The 21,139-nt window shown below is 38.7% G+C and overlaps 1 protein-coding gene across 3 annotated transcripts in view; it reads right to left on the reverse strand.

Moving 5' to 3' along the window:
* Window positions 1–21,139, reverse strand: part of SLAIN1 (SLAIN motif family member 1) — a 65,191-nt gene that overhangs the window by 32,540 nt on the left and 11,512 nt on the right. For all 3 annotated transcript variants that reach the window (XM_080659629.1, XM_080659628.1, XM_080659630.1), the window contains exon 2: window positions 12,627–12,766. In XM_080659629.1, coding sequence (XP_080515755.1) covers window positions 12,627–12,766 — 140 coding nt within the window. The remainder of the gene's footprint in view (window positions 1–12,626; window positions 12,767–21,139) is intronic.

The raw sequence follows: 21,139 nt of genomic DNA on the forward strand, positions 1-21,139 counted from the left end.
AGCTCTATGTATTGTAAGTAAATGAGAATATCAAAGCCTTATGTTTTCAAAGTTAATTAAGTATCATGAAGAGTTTGGCCACATTTTCAACTACCACTTCTCACATGAAGTCATGTGAGAAATTCAGAATATTAATGAGAAAACCAAAATATTAATGAGAAAGCATTTCCAAGTTTATCTAAAGAATCCCCCTTAAAAAGTACTAAAGTCTAACTTTACTCACATGCCAAAAAATTCCTAAAATCACTATTTCAGTCCCCATATCTTTCCAGATTTCAAAAAAGGCTCAGTCACATAAGACAATCCAGACTGTACCCTGTAGCTTTCCTATCCAGAATCATGTCATTTTCTTGCTTAAAACTATTCAGAGGCCTCCCAACCATCTTAAGGTACAGTCCAGAATCCTTAACTGCCTGAAAATCCTGCACACTCACTTCTCTAGTTTCATTTAGAGCCACTCCGTTCATGTTTTCTCCCTCTTCACCTCCCTCCATTAAACTCCCATCACAATGGTCTGCCAGTTCCTCTCATATTATGGGTCTCATCCCACCTCAGGGCCTTTGCACATGCTGTTAATGAGCTCTGGGCTGTTCTGCTCCCCGCCCCTCCTATAGAGGTACCTGCTTATCTCTTGATGACTCCTCAACATATCATATCCTTGGGAAAGCATTTCCTGGCCACAGTAGTCGGACTCAGGTCCATTAGCGTCATCATGCTTGTTTTAATGGTAAGGAAGAAAAAGAACAAGAGCTGCTATATTTATAATGTTTCTTGTACTAGACTGCATGCTCCAAACACCAGCCACTGGGTTTGTCTTGCCACTGTATCCTTAGTATCTAGCATTGTGCCTCACCAGCAAGTACTCAATACATTTATTTTATGAGCTAGCATTTACATCATCTCTCTGATCAAGGCCTGGTGTTTCTAAAAAGGAGAGTCTACAAATTATTGCATAAACTAATTCTATTTTGTAGAGGTCACAAATAACAGACATGAACAGCAACCAAAATAAATTTTCGCTGCCATGGAGGCAAATTTAATCAATTATCAGAGTAGTATGAAAACAGTAAACAAATTATTTGGGATAATCTCCACTGTTTATTTTTTCCTTATTGAGGTAGGTAACAAAATAGCATGTCAATTATATATTTGTTATAACAAACATTTATCCTCACTGTCATAATTTATTGCTTTGTTGTTTTTTTTAAAGATTTGAGAGAGAAGAAGAGAGAGGGAGAGAGAAAAAAATCGATGTCAGAGCCAAACATCGATTACCTGCCTCCTACACACTCCTACTGGGGATCAAGCCTGCAAACCAGGCATGTGCCCCGGCCAAGAATAGAATCAGCAACCTTTTGGTGCCCAGCACAATGCCCAACCAACTGAGCCACACCGGCCAGGGTAAGTTATTGCTTATTTTAATAAACACCTTCCTAATCATGATAGAAAGTCAAAATAAAAACTACTTAGAAACACATGAGGTAGAAACTGCAAATTTCATAGGAGCACAATCTCAATTATTTGTTACTATCTATACTAAATAACATTACCAGTAGTGAAGCAAAAGCATTGGAGCTATTCTGAACATAAAAACAAAGAAAATATGTGACAGAAGCTCACAGGCATGAAATGTGACTTCTATTTCCAGCACATGGGACTAATAGCAAATGTCAAGAAACCCTGTCTCTACACAAAAATTTCAGTATGGTTCCAGATCACTTTTCCAATGAGAAAGGGAATCCTTTACAAAGCTTACCTAAAATGAACTGCACAGACCAACTTTCAATTTTGTGCTCCAAATGTGACAGAGTACCTCAAGACTGGAAACATGAACTGATGGAGATAACATCTTGGGCCACGCAAGGAGAGACTGGACAGGTTCCAGGAGACAGACACTTAACAACCTTCTTAATGTCTCAGTTCAATCTGTGTGGCTTTTACAAATGAAAAGGTCACCTTCAGAGCACTGGATGAGCCAACCACTTTCCACTTCATTGGCTAAATTTAGAGAGAAATACTCCATCATAACAACTGAGACAAGAATGGAGCAGGTATCATGAAGATTTAAGAAAAACTCAATAAAGAAGTAATATCCATTCACACTTGCTTAGCATAATCCCAGAGGAGATGAGAGACAGTCATAGGGAAACTTGACCCAAGACAGTAATTGTGCAGGGCTACACTATTTGTGAAAACTATACCCACACTCCTCAAATGTGACCTGTCCCGATTCAATAGTTATGGACATCCAAGTATCTTAAGGCAAGATAAGCTTTTATTAACTGGCCCAAATTAACTGAACCACATATTGGGTGTTTCAAATTACTTAGATAAGCTTTTTGATCATTACTTGGTTATTTAACATCCCAGCCTCATGACCTGGACTTAGCTCAGACGCTAGATGAGTCTCATTCCAGTGTAGGGTATCATGTGAGCTAACGCTATCCATGAAATTTCTGTGAGTGTTTGTTATTTATATTCTAAAGGGGTAGGGGAAGTGTGGAAGAATATAGAAAAGCATGTCAGAAATGGAATACACATCGATCTAAGAAGAAAAGAAATAGACTAACATGGTTGTGTCTTGAACTTTTTACTATTCTTGAATAACCTACATTCATTAAAACTTTTCAGTTTGAGATTTCTAACTCTAATATTTTTATTTATAATTAGAGAAAAAGGAAAAAATACTATTAGTCTTCTATAAAGTATAAATAGCTAAACGAAGAGGGTTCCCTGTATTTTTGGGTTCATTTTCTGAATAAATAACTGCATACACACATAAAGCACTTCACATTTTTTCAAAGTAATTTCACATTCAACATTTCCTGAAATCTTTCTAATAGCTCTGTGAAACCTATTCAATGTCCCCACTTACTTAGCAAAACACTAGAAACAAGTGGCATGCTCGTACTCATACAGTTCAATTAGGGATGAGGCATTACCGGCACTAAGTCTAACTACTAGGTCAAAACTCTCCACCATAATTAGCATTCAACACCCCAATGTGATAGGAACTATTCCAGGCACTGAGAGGGGGGAGCGATGAACAAAGCAGACTCAAATCTCCAACCTCAGACGAGCATTTTAATGAGCACCACTATGTGATTTTTCTTCTTGGCTTGGCTACTCAGATACCATTTATAACACTAAATGTTCAATTACTTTCTTTGTTCCTCCAAGGAACTTAAATACAGTCAAATTAATAAATCACAAAAACCAAACATTCGGAACTTAAAACTTGTTTGAAAGGTTATTAAGCATTGGCAATTCAGAATGAAATTGAGGAGTAGGCTCCTATCCTCAATTGCTTCCAAATAGAAAATGACAAATGTTAGGACCATTTTCCAAAGAGAAGAAAACAACCAAAATTTTGAGTTTTGTCTAATATTGCACATTCAAATGAGGGTTCAGTGTTGTTATTGTTTGTTTGTTTGTTTGTTTTTGGGGGGGAATATCATTCTAGGCTTTCTTAGTTAGTTTTATACCAGTAGACTGCACATTTAGAAGTACCAAAAGATTTAACTTTATGAATTATAAATTTTCACATTAAAAAACAAAACAGTTTGGAAAAGAGAAAGTTTTACTTCCACAATTAAAAGTTTCAGTTACTTTAATTAATTACCCTATGAGAATTTAAGGGTATTTAATACATATCAGTCATCTGTAAGAATATATATACCTTCCACCAAAAATAATTATCCCATTGTGACTTACACACACACACACACACACACACACACACACACACACAGTTAACCAATTTGCAAAATTGGAGCCGTGAAGACAAACTTTACTTAGCAATATCTTAAAACAATTATATTAACCTTGTTATCGCCCTAAAAAATTAAATATTACAAAACATGACTTACTTTCCCTCATTTTGTTCAGAAAAACAAACTTTCAGAAGATCAGGATTTTAATAAGCTTGTTCTCACAACTTGAAGACAAAACTTGAACACTTCCATACACTCTCCTGTAACAGATCCACATTCACAACGATGTCGGATAGAACAAGGCTATCTAAGATCTCCAAAATAAAAAAATGTAGGTAGCAAAAGAAGAGCTAGAGGTCCTTCAAGAAGTTACCATTAGCAATGACACAATTAGAGATAATCTTGGAAGAAATGCTGCCTAATGTATCTACAGAAACTGAGCTTGACAAACCCTTACTACAATGTGTTCCTGGACATACTTCCTTCTTAAGCAGGAAAGACAGATAATTTGTAATCAAGAAAACAGTAGAGGCTAAGTTCTAGAGTATAGGAGGGAATAAGAAAAGAATGGGATGGGATGTAAGACCAAGGAACCAGAGGGTATATAAGGTCCACCCACTAGATACATTATGGCGCCTCCTAGCTATGGCCTCTCTACACATGTTCTACAGGGAATTAATCTTTAATTTATGAATAATTTTCTACCCCCAATAATCAGGGTCAAGAACTATAACCAAATATCTAAAATATTTGCTAAGAAGCAGCATCTTAACTGAAGCCCCAGGCTAACACTAAAAAACACTTACCCATCCCTTGGTAAAAGAGGGAGTGTGTATAAAGAGAGACAGAGCCCAGCCGGAGTGGCCCAACTGGTTGAGCATCGTCCTGGGCACCAGGAGATTGCCCATTCAATTTATGGTCAGGGCACATACCTGGGTTGCAGGTTTGATCCCAGTTGGGGCATGTACAGAAGGCAACCAATCGATGTTCCTCTCTCACATCTATGTTTCTCTCCCTCCCTCTCTCTCTTCCTCTCTCACATCCATGTTTCTCTCCCTCCTTCTCTCTCTCTCTTTAAATCCTCAAGTGAGGATTTAAAGAAAAAAATAGAGACACAGAGACTAAAAGGATGACTTTACCCTTTCTTCAAATCTAATCCCTAATTGCTCCTTGTCATGGCAGTGGATGGTCTTACTAAACAGTCTTTAAATTCATGGGAATGTATGAAACCACTGATCATTTTGCAACAAAATGCAGTAAAATAAGTAAAAACTGATTATTTAAAATTAAACATGCCGGTGAGTAGGAAAACAATGCCACAAGCTGATACTTCAAGTGACGCCAGACAGTCTTCTGGAAAAAAGAGATGGCTAGTAAGGAAAGTGGTGCAAAGACTCCACCCCATCTGAAAATATTCAAAACCCAAAATGAAATCGTAACAGTAGTCATTGTGACTGGGTTCAGAAAGAAATAAAAATTCATTTATTTTAGCAACAGCCTATAGGATAGGCCAGGTTCCCTTCTACCTGGTGTGACCCTGTCTTTGAGCAATTTATACTCAAATGAAGAGTCCTGGTCTCAAAGAAAATGCTCAATAATATTTGTTCTGTGAAAATGCTGGTTGTTCAGGAGAGAAATTAAAACTAAATAAAAAAGAAAATGCTTTATTAGAGAGTTACTTGAAACTTCTAAAATACAGAATGTTTACATTATTTCAATTAAATATTTATACTATTAATAAAATTTAAGTAAACTATAATTTGTGATATGTTAATTAGCTATCATTGACAAAGGACCCCCTTAATGGAAAGCCAGTAAGAATTCTTTAGTATGAAGGACTAAATATGAGTTCTTATCTATTCTCTTATAAACCCACATAGAATGGCAACTAAACTAAAAGTCTTCTAAACCCAGATGAAAGACAATAGGAGAGGAGGCCCCATCAGACTAAGTCAAGTCATTTCATTCAGAAGTGAGAAAACAGATGAACATCAGGTAATAGACTTCTGTTTCAGCACTCACTGCTCTGAGGGGGATAAGCCAACAAGGACCTAGGAGGGTTCTGGAACTGAAGGTGCCAGGTACCAGAGGGTAGGGGTTCTAAGATGAAACCAAAACGGGACAACTGTTTCAAAGTCTATAGCAAAGTACTGAAACGCTTGGGCTCTCTCCCCTGCTTTCCTGAAAGATGGATTTTATTACTTAAACTGAAACAAAGATGCTAGATTTCAGATACATTACACAAATAAGAGTACCTTACACAAAAACAGGAGGAGTAAGTGTAAAGTCAGTACACACCATAAGATAACAAATTCTGAGAGCACAGGGACTTAACATCAGTTTTGATCACTGCTATATCCTCATTATCTACAATGGTCTCTGACACACAGAAGATACTTAATAAATATGCAGCAAAGAGTATAGAAGAGGGGTTTTTTTTTAAATCTCCAAGAAAGAGAAACCAAGATGGTCGCATAGGTAATCACCTATATTTGCTGCTTCTCACAACCACATCAAAACCACAACTAAACGGCAGAACTACTACCAACCAGAACAGTGGGAAAGCTGGCTGAGTGGAAGTTCCACAACTAGAGAGGTGAAGAAAGCACAATGAGACCAGTAAGAGGTGCAGAGGTCAGAAAGTGCTGGCACCTGGATGTGCTGCTCTTCAAACCCGGAGATACAAGCTCCCGCTTGCTCTGAACTCCAGTTCCGGGTGAAACTCTGGGAGACTCAGGCACATATGGGGTGAAACTAGACTGTCTGGCATCGGGACAGAAACGCGAGGGCAGCTTACTCTTACAGGGGCTCGCAGGGATCATTGTTCCTGCATGGGGGTGGGGGTGCGGGACACGGAGAACCTGGGACTTCTCCTGTTCAGGGCAGTCCTCGCTGTTTGCTCCACCCCGGTGATTCCCAGATACCCTGCCCCTCCCAATTTACAACCCCACCCAAGCTGTGTGCATCGGCTTTTGCATATGAATGGCCTGTCCTTTCATCTAAAAAAAACTGCAGCTGGGTCAGAGAGCCCCAGAGATTCCAAAAGTAGGCCCACTGCCTGGCAGCAGCAGCAGCCTTGCTTCACAGCTGGGCCTCATCTGGGCACTTCCAAACTCTATACAAACAGGAGGAATCTGCAGATGTCTCTGTAGCTCTTGCTGGGCAGCCCCAGACAGTGGCTGACTTTATACCTTCTTGGAGATCCAAGAGCCAGTGTACCCAGTGGTCAGAGTGAGACCATACCAGATTACAACTCTTCACATCCATAAGAGACACACTCAAGGGGCAGACTCAGTGAGCACAAAAGCCCTACTGAAGCAAGTCCTGCCCCATAAGGGTGTCTCCTGAGAACAGATCTTCCAGTGTAGACACAGCTGGTCATAACACCCAATTGGCCTGGAGGTCAATTCCTCCCAGTGATACCAACAGAAATCAAGGCTTAACTACAACAAGACTGAGCAAACAGCCCACAAAGGGGTGTACCAAGAGTGTCCACCTCAGGTGACTGGGGAGGCTGAGCCACTGGGCCCTATAGGATACCTAGCACACAAAGCCACTCTATCAACTCAGGGAAGCAGCCAAAATGCAAAGACAAAAAAACAGGTCACAAATGAAAGAAATGGAGGAAAGCAAAATACTGGATATAAAGTTCAAAACCACGGTTATAAGGTTACTCAAGAATCTTCTAGAAACCTCCAAGAAATTTAGTGAGACCCTCAAGGATATGAAAAAGGACCAATCAGAAATTAAGCATACACTGACTGAAATAAAACTTCTTCTACCTGGTGAAAGAAATAGACTTACAAGTCCAAGAAGCACAGAGAACCCCAAACAGGAGGAATCCAAAGAGGACCACACCAAGACACATCATAATTAAAATGCCAAGGGCAAAAGACAAAGAGAGAATATTAAAAGCAGCAAGAGAAAAACAGTTACCTACAAGGGAGTACCCATATGACTGTCAGCTGATTTCTCAACAGAAACTATGCAGGCCAGAAGGGAGTGGCAAGAAATATACAAAGTGATGAATAGCAAGAACCTACAACCAAGATTACTCTACCCAGCAAAGCTATCATTCAGAATTGAAGGTCATATAAAGAGCTTCACAGAAAAGAAAAAACTAAAAGAGTTCATCACCACCAAACCAGTATTATATGAAATGCTGAAGGGTATTCTCTAAAAAGAGGAAGAAAAAGGTAAAGATAAAAATTATGAACAACAAAGTGACAATAAATACATATCTATCAACAAGTGAATCTAAAAATCAAGTGAATAAAAAATCTGAAGAACAAAATAAACTGGTGAATATAATACAATCAGGGGCATAGAAAGGGAGTGGACTGACAATTCTCGGGGGGAAGGGTGTGTAGGGGGTGCAGGAAGAGATTGGACAAAAATCTTATACCTATGGACGAGGACAATGTGGGGGGGTAAGGGTATGGGGTGGGGTGGGAACCAGGTTGAGGGGAGCTATGGGGAACAACTGTAATAATCTGAACAATAAAGATTTATTCAAAAAAAATCTCCAAGAAAGTAGGAAAGAAAAAAATCAAGGATTAAAAAAAACCCACAAAAAAACAGAGAGAAAAATGAAAAATGGCAACAGGAATCCAGGAGATTTGAGATCTGATAAAAGGAGTATCTGGGAAGAAAGGACAGAGAAAACTGGAGGGGAGGGAAGAATTATAAAGAAGTAATGCTTAAAATTTTGCCAAACTTAAGTTTCCAGGTTGAATTACACACTGACTGTCTAGCACAAAAATGAAATTCCAAAATACCAGGAAGAAAAGATTCTAAAATACCTGGGGTATTTTAAATAGAAAGGTCACAAGAATCAGAAACAAGAAAGGAACAGGACTTCAAAAGCAATCCTGAAGCTAAAATATAATGGAATAAGGCCTTCTAAACTCTGTTGGAAGGGTTTCTATACTGAGAAACCATAGAATTCCATACCAAGTCCAAAAACCAATCAAGTGTAAGAGTGAGGGTACAACCAAGGCACTTCCAGACATCTGAGGTTCTCCCATGGATCCTCTATTCTCTCCCACTCCCCCCAAAAAGCAACAGGAGAATATATTTTACTAAAATGGAATATAAGGAAGAGGAATTCTCTCCAGCAAGGAGACAGGTGATACAGCACTGAAGAGGGAAGAAGGAAAGCCCACCGTGACAGTTGTGCAGAGGGCCACAGAGAGCCAGTTCAGTCTGGAGTAAGAACACAGGACACTACCAGGAGGGATAGTTTTTTAAAAAAAACCTTGGCTTTATATGCCCAACTGTACAAAGGATGGCTCATTTGGAGAGTCTGAGGATAAATTAATGACAAAGACCAAAAAATCAAGTAAGTGTCTTTTTACAATTGACTCTAGGAAAAACAGAAAGTTAGATGAGAAAAGAAACTTAATGATAAAATACTGTGTGGCTTAGATGTGACTATTTCTATCATCAATCGATGCATCCTAAAATTAGTAAAAAGCTACATGGGAGGATAGGTAAAAAAAAAAAAAAGTACCGTATAAGGAGGGTGGGGGGTTGTTAAAAAAATTAAACCTTCACCACCCAAAGCAAAAAGCCAATGGATATTGTTTAAAATTTACAACTTGAGCAATAGCCATATAGGCATGGAATTTATAACTAGAGACAAAAAACAAAGTAAAAACAAATAGCTTTTTTTGTTAACCCTAACTGGAAGATTTTTTTAAAAATATATTTTATTGATTTTTTTACAGAGAGGAAGGGAGAGGGATAGAGAGTTAGAAACATCAATCAGCTGCCTCCTGCACACCCTCTACTGGGGATGTGCCCGCAACCAAGGTACATGCCCTTGACTGGAATCAAACCTGGGGCCCTTCAGTCTACAGGCCAACACTCTATCCACTGAGCCAAACCAGTTAAGGCCCTAACTGGAAGATTTTTTTCATCATTGTGTTTCAGAGAGAGAGTGGAAGGGAGGGAGAAAGAGAGGAAGAGAAGGGGAGGGAAGGAGGGAGGGAGGGAGGGAGGAGGGAAGAAAGGAAAGAGGGAGGGAAGGAGGGATGAGAGAGACATCGATTGGTTGCCTCCCACACCCACCCCAACTGATACTTGCAACCCAGGACAGGTAGGTGCCCTTGACCAGGCATTGAACCTTCGATCCTTCAGTGCTCAGGCTTATGCTCTAACCATTGAGCAACACTGGCCAGGGCTAAATAGCTTTTGTTAAGTAATTATATCTAGGTAATAAAACGAGAATGAGAGGATGGGGTAGAATTTTGCTATTTTTCTTAAAGTACCCATAAGACTAATATTTCTAAACTATAGACATAATGCTTTATAAAATATGAATTTCAAAAATAGAAATTCAACCAATGATTACCTGGTCTATTGGGTTACTTCTTATCTCATATTGGGATTATGGATTTTTGGAATAAAAGCATTTAGTCTCACAGCAAAAGAGGATTTACAAATTTAGCAAAAGACTAATTTTGGTTTTGAAATGCTAGTTCTCTGCTTAACCTCTATTACACAAAATTTAAATAAATAAATCATGAATAAAACTCCAGCTTTCAATTTATTTCCCCATGACCTCACAATTCTGCTTTAGCCCCTAGTCAATGAGTGGAAAATCAGATAATCAGGCACTTAGTCTAAATTCTCAAAAGCCCCCAGCAATCAGGATTATTTACATCAGGATTATTTACATCAAACTTAACAAAAGCCTCTCCCCTATTGAAAAAAAAAGAGAGTGTGTGTGTCAATGTACCCTATATGCAAATGGTCTGAAGGGCCCAAATCCAATCTGCCTGTTTTTGTAATACCCACCAGCTAAGAATGGTTTTAACACTTTTTAATGTTTTAAAAAAATAAAAATATTATTTTGTGACACATGAAAAAAAAAAAATCACATGAAATTCAAATCTCAATGTCGGAAGGTAAAGACTTATTGGAACACAGCCGTGCTCATTAATGTCTGCATCTATGGCTGCTTTCTAGTGATGGCAGGGATTGTGGGGCCACAAAGCCTAACCTATTACCCTCCAGTCCCTTTCAGAAAAGTCTGTGACCCCTGAGCTAAAGAACTCTGAATTTACCCCTGAGCTAAAGAACTCTAGTTCTAAATTTTATTTTAAATAAAGTTAAGACACATTCATGTATTTAAAAAGTGTACATCTAAAATGTCATTGAATCAAGGATAAAGAAATTTAGGGATGAGCTAAATAACCTTGAAAGGGAAAAAATCCAGAGGGATTAAATGGTTGCTTAGGGTCATGCAGGTAAAAGGGAACAGAATCAATATTAGAGTCTTCTGACTCAGAGAGCTGCTCTCTTAGATAAGCATCTGTTGACAAAGTTTTAACCCCAATACTCCTTTGTTCCTATTCTACTCTTCAACTTTCTATTACTAAATAACTTATTTCACTTTAGTTAAAATGTTAATAAAACATGCTTTTAAAATTTGATCTTCCCCAAATATTTAAAACAGATTGAAATTTACTTATGACTGTGCCAAAAAACAAACAAACAAAAAACACAGTTGAGAATACTGGTTAAGGACAGTCTTTATCATTGGGGACGCCCAGGCTCTTATCTCTGACCCCAGGGTATCACTCTGGCCTCATAATCCCCCAAATTTCTCTGAACTTCACTTTTCTCACCTCTAAAAGTGATGATAGTACCTACCGCAGTTGAGTGGGGTGGGACTGAGTAAAATAAAGGATATGAAAAACTTAATGTTCTATCACAGAATTAAGAGCCCAAGAAATGTTGCCTCTTACACTTTGTCTTATCACGTCCAAATATTTTTATAATCATTCATTATCCCTGAAGAGTTTCACAGGCACTGTTCTCAAACTGCAATGCCCATAAAAGCCACACTTGTGAGCTTGTCGATGCCGATTCCCTTGGCCCTACTCCCAGCTACACTGATTGTTTAATCTGGAAGAGGCAAGAATCTGCATTTTCTTTCTTTCTTTTTTAAATTGATTTCAGAGAGTAAGGGAGAAGGAAAGAGAGCTAGAACACCAATGATGAGAGAAGATCATTGACTGGCTGCCTCACACACTCCACACTGGGGATCAAGCTGGCAACCTGAGTATGTGCTATGACCAGGAATCGAACTGTGATCGCCTGGTTCATAGGTGGATGCTCAACCACTGAGCCATGCCGGCCAGGCAGAAATCTGCATGTTCAAACTCAAGTTGACAATTGGAGGCAGGTAGTCCATGGGATAGAAATAGTGTTCCTAGATAATGAATCAGATACTGAGAAGAGATAATCAAAAGCCTAAATAATCACAGCTTTAATTAAGTAGTCTACTTAATCAAAGGCGCTGAGTACTACTCATTTCTTTTGCTGTTTTTCTTTTTACAACAGTCCTAATTTTTTTTTAATTTAAACTTGTGTTGGGTTCCATAAGTTAACTAATGTTAAATATAATACAAGATTATTTTCCGATTTATGAAGGTTAGGACTTCCAGTTATACAACCAACTAAAAGTTAAGGAACTCAAAATGGTCAGTACTCACCTCCAATGGATCTTCAGTTTTCTATCTTGGAATTCAGCCACACAACCTTGTTACTATCCCCAGAGAATTTAATACTGACCTGTTTTACTTAGAGTATATTTGGAAACAGAAAGAAAAAAAAAATGTATTCCTACTGTACAATACAAACTAATACAAGCTAGAAATCTGTCTAAAAAATAAGCACGAAACTAAATATGTTCTATATTAAAAACTAAATATGATCTATATTAATAACTAAATATGTTCTATATTAAGAACCCCTGATGTGTAATACATGTGAAGTGAAGTGCATGCAACAGCCACACCTCAGGGCAAGGTTTTTCCATTTAAGTATCTATTCCAAAATCAGCAAAAATAGAGTTGACAGTGGCGAGAGTCTGAGAATGTAAAAGTATCAGTTTGCAATTACCTTGCTCCAGTCTATGGCACAGGGAGCGCCTTGCTGCTTCCATCTCCGGAGTCGGATTATCTAGGACGTGTCTACACCACTGCAAAGGGCTCAGGGATTTTTCTGATGATGAGAATGTCTTTGAAGACCCAACGTATAACCTTAAAAAGAGAAATCTACATTATAGGTATTATATAAGTATGTAGAGATTACCTGTCTTCTAGAGAAAATAACACATATTTATTAACAATTTCTACCAAAACAGAACTCACATTTGATTAGTTTAAATACCAAAATTACTTTTTAACAAACATCCCCAAGTAGAATGGGGATGCAGCGTGGTGGGAAGGACTCCAAAAACTGTGAAAATGTATCTCAGAGTCAGAGATTGGAGGCTTTTGTTATTGAACTAACCCTGAACAGATACCAGGATGATCTGACTACCTCATTTTCCTAGAAAGAAACATTTTCATCTCTTTCTTGGCAATAGAATCTTACATGAACTTGAGCTAATGTATGTAAGCATGATGTAGCAAACAAAGCAAATCTTATGTGCTTTTTACAAGTGAATGTCAGTTGTTTATTCATGCTCTCAACTTTCAAATAATCAGATATTTCTCTAGTCAAAGTCTATTCTAGGGGAGAAACCAAGATGGCGGCATAGGTAAACACCTAAACTGCTGCCTCACACAACAATTTCAAAACTACAACTAAAAGACAAAACAGACATCATCCAGAACCACAGGAAGGCTGGCTGAGTGGAAATTCTACAACTAGAAGGAAAGAGAAAAGCACACTGAGACTCACAGGAGCTGCGGAAGGCAAAGGAACGAAGGCGCTTGCGGAGAGGACTGGTAACTGAGTACTCAGCTGGCTTACTCAGTTGGGAGGGAGACAAAAGCTCCCGACTGTTCTGAACTCCAGTTCCAGGGGAGACTCTGGGAACCCAGACTCATTCAGGGAGAAATTGGACTGTCTGGCAGCAGGCGAAACTCGAGGATGGCTTTCTCTCAGAGGTGCTTGCAGCAATTATCGCGTGACACTGAGACCCAGGGGCCTCTTAGGGCAGGGCTGACGGGAAGCCATTGCTGTTGGCTCTGCCCTGAGACTCTACCCCATCCAAGCTGAGCGCAGAGGCTTTTGCAAGTCTTGTCTCATAAGGGTGTCTCCAGCACAGAAGTTCTCCTCCCCTCCCCCCAGTAGACACAACTGATCCTCACAGCCAACTGGCCTGGAGGTCAATTCCTCCCAGTGATACCAACAACAATCCAGGCTTAACTACAACAAGGCTGAGCACACAGTCCACAAAGGGGTGCACCAAGAGTGTCCACCTCAGGTAACGGGGGAGGCTGAGCCACTGGGCCCTATAGGACACCTAGCACACAAAGCCACTCTATCAACTCAGGAAAGCAGCCAAAATGTGGAGACAAAGAAACAGGTCACAAATGAAAGAAATGGAGGAAAGCAAAATGCTGGATATAGAATTCAAAACCACGGTTATAAGGTTTTTCAAGAATTTCCTAGAAAAGGCCAATAAATTTAGCGAGACCCTGGAGGATATGAAAAAGGACCAACTAGAAATTAAGCATACACTGACTGAAATAAAAAATATTATACAGAGACCCAACAGCAGACTAGAGGAATGCAAGAATCAAGTCAAAGATTTGAAACACAAAGAAGCAAAAAACAACCAACCGGAAAAGCAAAAAGAAAAAAGAATCCAAAAATATGAAGATAGTGTAAGAAGCCTCTGGGACAACTTCAAGCATACCAACATCAGAATTATGGGAGCACCAGAAGAAGAGAGAGAATAAGATATTGAAAACCTATTTGAAGAAATAATGGCCAAAAACTTCCCCCACCTGGTGAAATAAATAGACTTACAAGTCCAGGAAGTGCACAGAACTCCAAACAAGAGGAATCCAAAGAGGACCACACCAAGACACATCATAATTAAAATGCCAAGGGCAAAAGACAAAGAGAGAATCTTAAAAGCAGCAAGAGAAAAACAGTTACCTACAAGGGAGTACCCATATGACTGTCAGCTGATTTCTCAACAGAAACTATGCAGGCCAGAAGTGAGTGGCAAGAAATATACAAAGTGATGAATAGCAAGAACCTGCAACCAAGATTACTCTACCCAGCAAAGCTATCATTCAGAATTGAAGGTCAGATAAAGAGCTTCACAGATAAGAAAAAACTAAAGGAGTTCATCACCACCAAACCAGTATTATATGAAATGCTGAAAGGTATTATTTAAGAAGAGGAAGAAGAAGAAAAAGGTAAAGATAAAAATTATGAACAACAAATACATATCAACAAGTGAATCTAAAAATCAAGTGAATAAAAAATCTGATGAACAGAAAAAACTGGTGAATATAATAGAATCAGGGGCATAGAAAGGGAGTGGACTGACAATTCTCAGGGGGAAAGGGGTGTGGGGGGTGCAGGAAGAGACTTGTCAAAAATCGTACACCTATGGATGAGGACAGTGGTGGGGGGGTGCGGTAAGGGCAGAGGGTGGGGTGGGAACCGGGTGGATTGTAATAATCTGAACAATAAAGATTTATTAAAAAAAAAAAAAAAAAGTCTATTCTAAATTTGGTAAGTGCTTCTTTCTCATTAAAGCCAAACAAACAGCTTTCAAATGTATGTTTTAGGAAGAGTTCACTTCCAGCATCTATACCGTCCTATATAATAAAAGGCTAATATGCAAATTGACCGAACAGCAGAACGACCGATTGCCATGACACGCACTGATCACCAGAGCCAGAATGCTCAATGCAGAAGCTGCCCCTTGGTGGTCAGTGTGCTCCCACAGGGGGAGCGCCGCTCAGCTAGAAGCCCTGAGCCCGGGCTCACAGCAGGCGAGCACAACGGTGGTAGCAGGAGCCTCTCCTGCCTCCGCAGCAGTGCTAAGAAAGTCCGACTGACGGCTTAGGCCTGCTCCCCATGTGGAACAGGCCTAAGCCGTCAGTCAGACATACCCCAAGGGCTCTCAGACTGTAAGAGGGCGCAGGCCGGGCTGAGGGACCCCCCCCCCCCACCAAGTGCACGAATTTTGTGCACTGGGCCTCTAGTAACATAATAATGGGTAGGACTGAAAATAACAAGGAGGCACTATAAGTTAAAACAAAGATTTCCTCTCATTGATATACTGTGCTAAGGTAAATTTTAGAATTTCAGTGATAAGGTTATATAAAAAGGTTTATCTTGAGGATTCACCAATAGTTAACTAAAAAAAGAAAATTATAATCACTGACTAATAATTGATCTTATTTTATAAAGCTGCATTCTAATTACAAATCTCATTAAAGTAATATTCCTTCAAAGTTTCCATAATTCTAATGACTGCACTTTCTTGAAATAACACTTCATTATTCACTCTTTTACTGTTTATAGTCAGCACTCCCACCTACTAGAGTAATTTATCAGTTATCCAAGATGGTTGGGGAATATACTGTTCATTGGTAAATTATTCTTTTAAGTCAGGGATGGGCAAACTTCTTCTGTAAAGGGCGAGCTAGAAGGCATTTAGGCTTTGTAGGCCAGGCTCTGTCACAACCACTTGACTCTACTACTGCAGTCCAAAAACACCATAGATGATATGCAAATGAATAAGTTCCTATAAACTTTACCTAAAATATCTGTTTTATACACATTAGAAGCTGATTTTCAGATGCCATGAAATAGGATTCTTTTGATTTTTTTCAACCATTTAGTAATGTAACAAGTGCTGGCAAGGATGTGGAGAAAAGAGAACCGGAATGTAGGTTGGTATAGCCATTGCAGAAAACAGTGTGGAGTTTCCTCAAAAAATGAAAAATGGAACTGCCTTTTTACCCAGCAATCCCACTTCTGATTATATGTCCTAAGAATCCCGAAATACCAGTCAGAAAGAATATATGCACCCCTCTGTTCATAGCAGCATTATTTACAATGGCCAAGATCTGGAAACTGCTCAAGTGCCCATCAGTGACTTAGTGGTTGAGTGTTGACCAATGAACCAGGAGGTAATGGTTTGATTCCTGATCAGGACACATGCCTTGGGTTTCAGGTTCCATCCCCAGTAGGGGGTGTGTAGGAGACAGCTGATCAATAATTCTCTCTCTTCATTGATTTTCTATCCCTCTCCCTCTCCATCCTCTCTCTGAAATCAATAAAAACATATTTTAAAATACATATTTTAAAAATCGGTGGTACATTTACACAATGGACCAACTACGCTGCTATGAAAAAGAAGAAACTCTTACCCTTTAAGACAACCTGGATGGACCTGAAGATTATTATGCTAAGCGAAATAAGCCAGCCAGAGAAAGACAAATGCCCTATGATCTCACTAATATATGGAATCTAACAAACAAAATAAACTGATGAACAATATAGAATCAGAGGCATGGATACATGGAACAGACTGACAAATGTCAGAGGGGAGGACGGTGAGGGAGACTGGATCAAGAAATGTGAAGGAATTAGCTGAAGAACATATATGCATAGCCCATGGACACAGACAATAGTGTGGTGAGGTTCAAAGGAGGGGAAGGGGGCAGGGGCTGGATAGAGGTGGGCAAAAGAGGGGAGAAGGGATGGGACACATCTGCAATAGTGTCAGACAATAAAAAATTTAAATAAAAAAAGGAATAAAGTGAGTTTCTTGCAGGCAGTATAAAAAAAATAATAATAATGTAAAAATTTAGCTGACCGGCCATATAAACCAGGCAGCAGGCCCAATGTACCAGTAGGATACAATCTGTTAACTCCTATTGCAAATGAGGATTCTAAAATATCTGTTTTAATTGATTTAATAGTAATCCTTATATATCGTTATTCCCTGAGAATGTGGACAATCCTGCCTTCATCAAGAGTATATTGATTAGTTAAAAATTTATATTCCTGGGCCCCACCTCCGTCTACTGGGACAAGATTATCACCTACCTATGTAAATCCATCTTATTCACCCTCCCCTGCTAAAGGCCTCCTGAACTGTGCAGTACTAGGTAGCTCTCTAGACCCCCAAGAAAAGGTTAGTCTTCTAGGCCAGTTGTTCTCAATCTTTGGTGCATTGAAATCTTAGAGGGCTTGTTAAAACAAAAATTGCTAACACCTGATTGCAGGCAAGTCTAACCTACCAGATTCAGTATGTTTTGGGATTGGGGTCTAAGAACTCGAAATGTCTAACCAGTTCCCAGGGGATACTGATACTGCTGTCTGGAGACACACTGGGCTAAGCCAATCATAGTAATCCCATTATTTCTGGTTTTTTGTTTTGTTTTGTTTTGTTTTTTTAAATATATTTTATTGATATTTTACAGAGAGCAATGGAGAGGGATAGAGAGCTAGAAACATCGATGAGAGAGAAACATCGATCAGCTGCCTCCTGCACACCTCCCACTGGGGATGTGCCCGCAACCAAGGTACATGCCCTTGACCGGAATTGAACCCGGGACCCTTCAGTCCTCAGGCCGACGCTCTATCCACTGAGCCAAACCGGTTTCGGCAATCCCATTATTTCTGTTTGCCCAGTGACTGGTTTAGGCACAAGCCCTGGACACAATCCTAACCAATAAAAACTAAGGGGAAATATTCTGATGGGTATGCGGACAATATTCTCCTCATTTTCAAAGGGGTCACAAAAGACCCAATTATATGCTGCCTACAACATTTACACTTTAAATATAAACATGCAGGCTAAAAGGATGGAAAATTACAAAAACCTACCCACAATGAAAAGTCCAGACCCAGAAGTTTTCACCACTGAATTCTATCAAATACATAAAAAAGAATACCAATTCTTCATAAACTCTACAAAAAAAAAAAAAAGAAGAGAAAGAAACACATCCTAACACATCCTATGACGTCAGTGTTACTGATACTGAAACCAGATTCAGACCTTATAAGGAAATTAAAGATCAATATCCCTAATGAATATAGAAGCAAAAATTCTAAATAGTTTAGCAAATTGAGTTCAACCATATATAAAAGGCGTACTTCATCATTACCAAGTAGGGTATATCCCAGGAATGAAAGGTTGGCTTCCCAGTCAAACATAAATGTAACTTATCATATGCACTAAAATAGAAAAATTATATAATAATCTCAAAGACTAAAGCATAATGCATCCATTCCTGATAAAAGGTCTCAGCAAGTTAGGAATAGAAGGACACATCCTTGATCGCATTAAACACGTGTACAAATACGGCATCTGTAATGGTGAAGCACCATGAATGCTTTCCCCCTAATATTAGAACAAGACGAGGGCTGGAGGTTCTAGCCAGTGCAATCAGACAATAAATAAAAACAGCTACTCTGGAATGAAAGAAGTAAAACTGTCTATTCACAGATGACATGATTATCTATATAAAAAAAATCTGAGGAATCTACACAAAAGATACTAGAATAAGGGAGTTTTCTATCAAGGTTGTAGGATACCAGATCAATGTATAAAAGTTAATTGTGTTTCTATATAGTAGTAGCAACAATGAGTATTTTTGAAATTTCACTTTCCACTTACACTACCATAAAACACACACACACACACACACACACACACACACACACACACACACAAAAAATGCCCAAGGATAAATCTGACAAGGATGCCAAGACCTATACACTGAAAACTACAAAATACTCTTGAGATAAATTAAAGATATAAATAAATGGGGAGACAATAGTTATGGGTCAGGCCCTGGCCGGTGTGGCTCAGTTGGTTAGGCATCAGCCCATGCACCAAAAGGTTGCTGGTTCGATTCCCTGTTAGGGCACATGCCTGGGTTTTGGACTCAAACCCCAGTGTGGGGTTGTACAAGAGGCAACCGATGGATGTTTCACTTTCACATCTATTTCTCTCTGTCTCTCTCTCTCTCTTTCTCTCTCCTCTCCCTCCCTCCCTCCCCCTCCCACTAAAAATCAATAAAATATTTATGAGTCAGAAGATTAAATATTAAGATGTCAATTATCCTTAAACTGAGCTATTTAACACAAAATCCCAATCAAAATTTCAGAAGGCTTTTTGCAGAAATGTAACAGCTGACTCTACTATTCACATGGAAATGCAAAGATCCCACAATAGTCAAAATAACCTTTAGAAAATAAAATAACAAAGTTAGACAGCTACTGCTGACTGAGACTCATTACAAAGCTATAGTAATGAAGACAGTTTCACCATGGCATGAAGATAAATAGATCAATGGGCAAAAAAGAGATGGTCCAGAAACAGAGCTACACATAGATGGAATACTGATTCTTGGCAAATTACAAAGACAATTCAATGCAGGAAAGATCATCTTTTGAACAAATGGAGCTGGAACATGGATATCCATATGCAAAAATAAACTTTGATCCATACTTCCCACAAAATCCAAAGTTAACACAAAACAGATGACAGACAAAAATGTAAAACCTGAAACTACAAAATATTTAGAAGAAACCACAGGCGAAAGTCTTTGTATCCCTGGGTTGACAAATATTTAATCTTAGATATAATTTCTTATACTGAAAGCATAATCCATAAAAGAAAAAATTATCAATTAAACTTCAAAGTTAAAACTTTGCTCTTTGAAAAGACACTATTAAAAGAACAAATGATGAATCACAGAGTGGAAGAAAATATTTGCAAATCATATATCTGATTAAAAAAACTTGTATGTAGACTATATATAAGCAACCCAATTTTTAAAAATGGACAGATTTGAGCAAACATTTCACCAAAGAAAATCTATGGATGGCAAACAGCAAACAGAAAATATGCCTGTCATTAGGGAAATGCAAACTAGAACAACAATGAGATAATACTATACATCCATCAGATGGCTAAAATTAGTAAGACCAGTCACAGCAAATACTGATGATGTGGAGCAACTGAAACTGATACACTGCTGGTAGAAATGTAAAATGGCAAACCACTTTGGAAAAGATTATGGCAGCTTCTTAAAAAGTTAACATACCCCTACTCTCCGTTTCAGCCATTCAAAAGTCACTAAGTATTTAGCCTATAAAGACATGAATGCATGTGTCCATAACAAAGACTTGCTTGTAATAGCCAAAAACTGAAAACAACCCAACTGTTCATTAAAAGATGAATAGATGCCCTACCTGGTTTGGCTCAGTGGATAAAGAGTCAGTCTGAGTACTGAAGGGTCCCAGGTTCGATTCTGGTCAAGGGCACATGCCTGGGTTGTGGGCTTGACCCTCAGTAGGGCGCGTGCAGGAGGCAGCCAATCAATGATTCTCTCTCATCACTGATGTTTCTATTTCTCTCTCCTGCTCCCTTCCTCTCTGAAATCAATAAAAATATATTTAAAAAAAAAAAAAGATGACTAGGTAAACTGTTGTTACGTCCATACAACTGAATAGCTCTCACGATGAAAAGGAATGAACTATATATTTGATTCAAGGAACAACACAGATGAATTAAAAAATAATTATCTTGAATGTAAAAAGCCAAACAAACACAAATAAATGAAAAAGAGTACATACTATATGATTTCATGCCTCTAACAGTATAGGAAATGCAAACCAATCCAGACTGAAAG

This window comes from Plecotus auritus (genome assembly GCF_963455305.1).
Source record: "Plecotus auritus genome assembly, chromosome: 3".
NCBI lineage: Eukaryota > Metazoa > Chordata > Mammalia > Chiroptera > Vespertilionidae > Plecotus > Plecotus auritus.